Source organism: Centruroides sculpturatus, unplaced genomic scaffold (assembly GCF_000671375.1).
Source record: "Centruroides sculpturatus isolate CEXI.00-Female unplaced genomic scaffold, Cexi_2.0 scaffold531, whole genome shotgun sequence".
Taxonomy (NCBI): domain Eukaryota; kingdom Metazoa; phylum Arthropoda; class Arachnida; order Scorpiones; family Buthidae; genus Centruroides; species Centruroides sculpturatus.
This window is the reverse complement of record NW_019384680.1, coordinates 107,745-109,397: the sequence shown is the minus strand read 5'-3', so window position 1 is coordinate 109,397 and position 1,653 is coordinate 107,745. Positions and strand designations below refer to the sequence as shown.

The following is a 1,653-nucleotide window of genomic DNA, read 5'->3' as shown; positions in this document are numbered from 1 at the left end:
ATTATTTTTCCACTTAATTTACTTAAGTGGTGAATTTAAAATTGTTTTATATATGTAAGTACATTATATAAAGTGTAAACTGAAGAAAAGGTGTTAGAATATTTTTATGATTATTGGCGAAATTGAATTTACATATTAAATAACGAATGCCAATATTTTGCGAAATTTATGTGGCGTTTCTAGTATTTTTTTTTAAATTTTAATTGAAAATTTATTCTGAATATTTCCACACCGATTTTAATTAGCATCAGTTTCGAAGAAAATGCTAGAAATTTTCGTCTTACAAGTTAGTGAGAAAAGAGAGTCGATTAATATAAACGAAATCATTGGATGGAGAAGACAGAAAACCTTACTTTTGGTGAGGGAACGATGCTGAAGGTATTCATGATTCGATCGGGATATTCTTCTCGAATTTTGGTAATGAGAAGCGTTCCCATTCCGGATCCCGTTCCTCCTCCCAGAGAATGCGTCAACTGAAAACCTTGGATGCAATCGCAGCTTTCGGCTTCTTTTCTCACCACGTCCAGAACAGAATCCACCAACTCGGCACCTTCCGTGTAGTGACCTTTCGCCCAATTGTTACCGGCACCACTTTGACCTAAACGTTAAATTTTTATTAAGTAATTCCCGAAAGAGATTAGAGAAATAATTTTTCATTAATTAAACCCACCAAAAACGAAATTATCCGGTCTGAATAATTGACCGAAAGCACCGGACCGAACGGAATCCATTGTTCCCGGTTCTAAATCCACGAGAATAGCTCGAGGCACGTATTTGCCGCCTGTTAAATAGAAATATCGAAGATAAAAACACCGCATACAATATAAAAAGCTATTTTTTGTCTTTAGAAGAACAAACCCGTCGCTTCATTGTAGTACACGTTGATCCTTTCCAACTGCAGATCCGAATCTCCGTGGTAAGTTCCGGTGGGATCGATTCCGTGCTCGTCAGAAATCACCTCCCAAAACTACGTAACAGTAATAATTTATTTACAATTGCCAAATTTCATATATTAGAGGTTAGCTTAATGACATTCATTTAATTAAAAACGTCATTAATTTCGTCTTACCTTAGCGCCAATCTGATTTCCGCATTGTCCCGCTTGTAAATGGACTATTTCTCTCATTTTGTTTATTCGTAGATTAAACAGTAGTAAAATTTCTTAATGTTGAAGATTCAATTCGATTTATTTCTGATCTTCCGTAAGTCAAAAACTAATAACGGACGCTTCTTTTACGCATGCGTATGACTCAAACTTTTCTCAATATTTATGAATTTATTTTTTAAATTCGGATTGAAATCGTCGTGCACCTATTTATTATTTTTAGTAAAGAAAATATANATACAATAGCCACGATTATTTTTTTCAAAGACGAGAAATTTTCGTTAGGCATTGACAAAAATTCAACCCGGGCCGACACGCAACGGAGAGAAATTTCGAAATTGGGTAGGTTAATTTAATCGAAAATGCATTGTGGACGACCTCGTGGTCGTGGCTGGCGAAGTTTGAACGATCGCGCCCAAAAGCAGCGATACCAAAGAAGATTGGAGAATGAGAAAGAGATCCACTTTGAGCGTCAAAGTGATTCAGTCTAGTAGTATCTCCGAGACATAGTCGTGTCCCAAATACGGTTTTGCTGTTTTACTTGTTTA

General features: G+C 35.8%; 1 protein-coding gene across 1 annotated transcript; it reads right to left on the bottom strand.

Annotated features, from left to right (window-relative positions):
• Positions 1-308: 308 nt before the first annotated feature.
• On the bottom strand, positions 309-1,254 carry LOC111626948 (tubulin beta-4B chain-like). Its single transcript, XM_023370486.1, has 4 exons — positions 1,070-1,254; positions 859-967; positions 671-781; positions 309-598 (listed from the first exon to the last, which is right to left on the bottom strand). The coding sequence occupies exons 1-4, from the start codon at positions 1,124-1,126 to the stop codon at positions 324-326; spliced, it is 552 nt and encodes a 183-aa protein (XP_023226254.1). The 5' UTR covers positions 1,127-1,254; the 3' UTR covers positions 309-323.
• Positions 1,255-1,653: the final 399 nt, after the last annotated feature.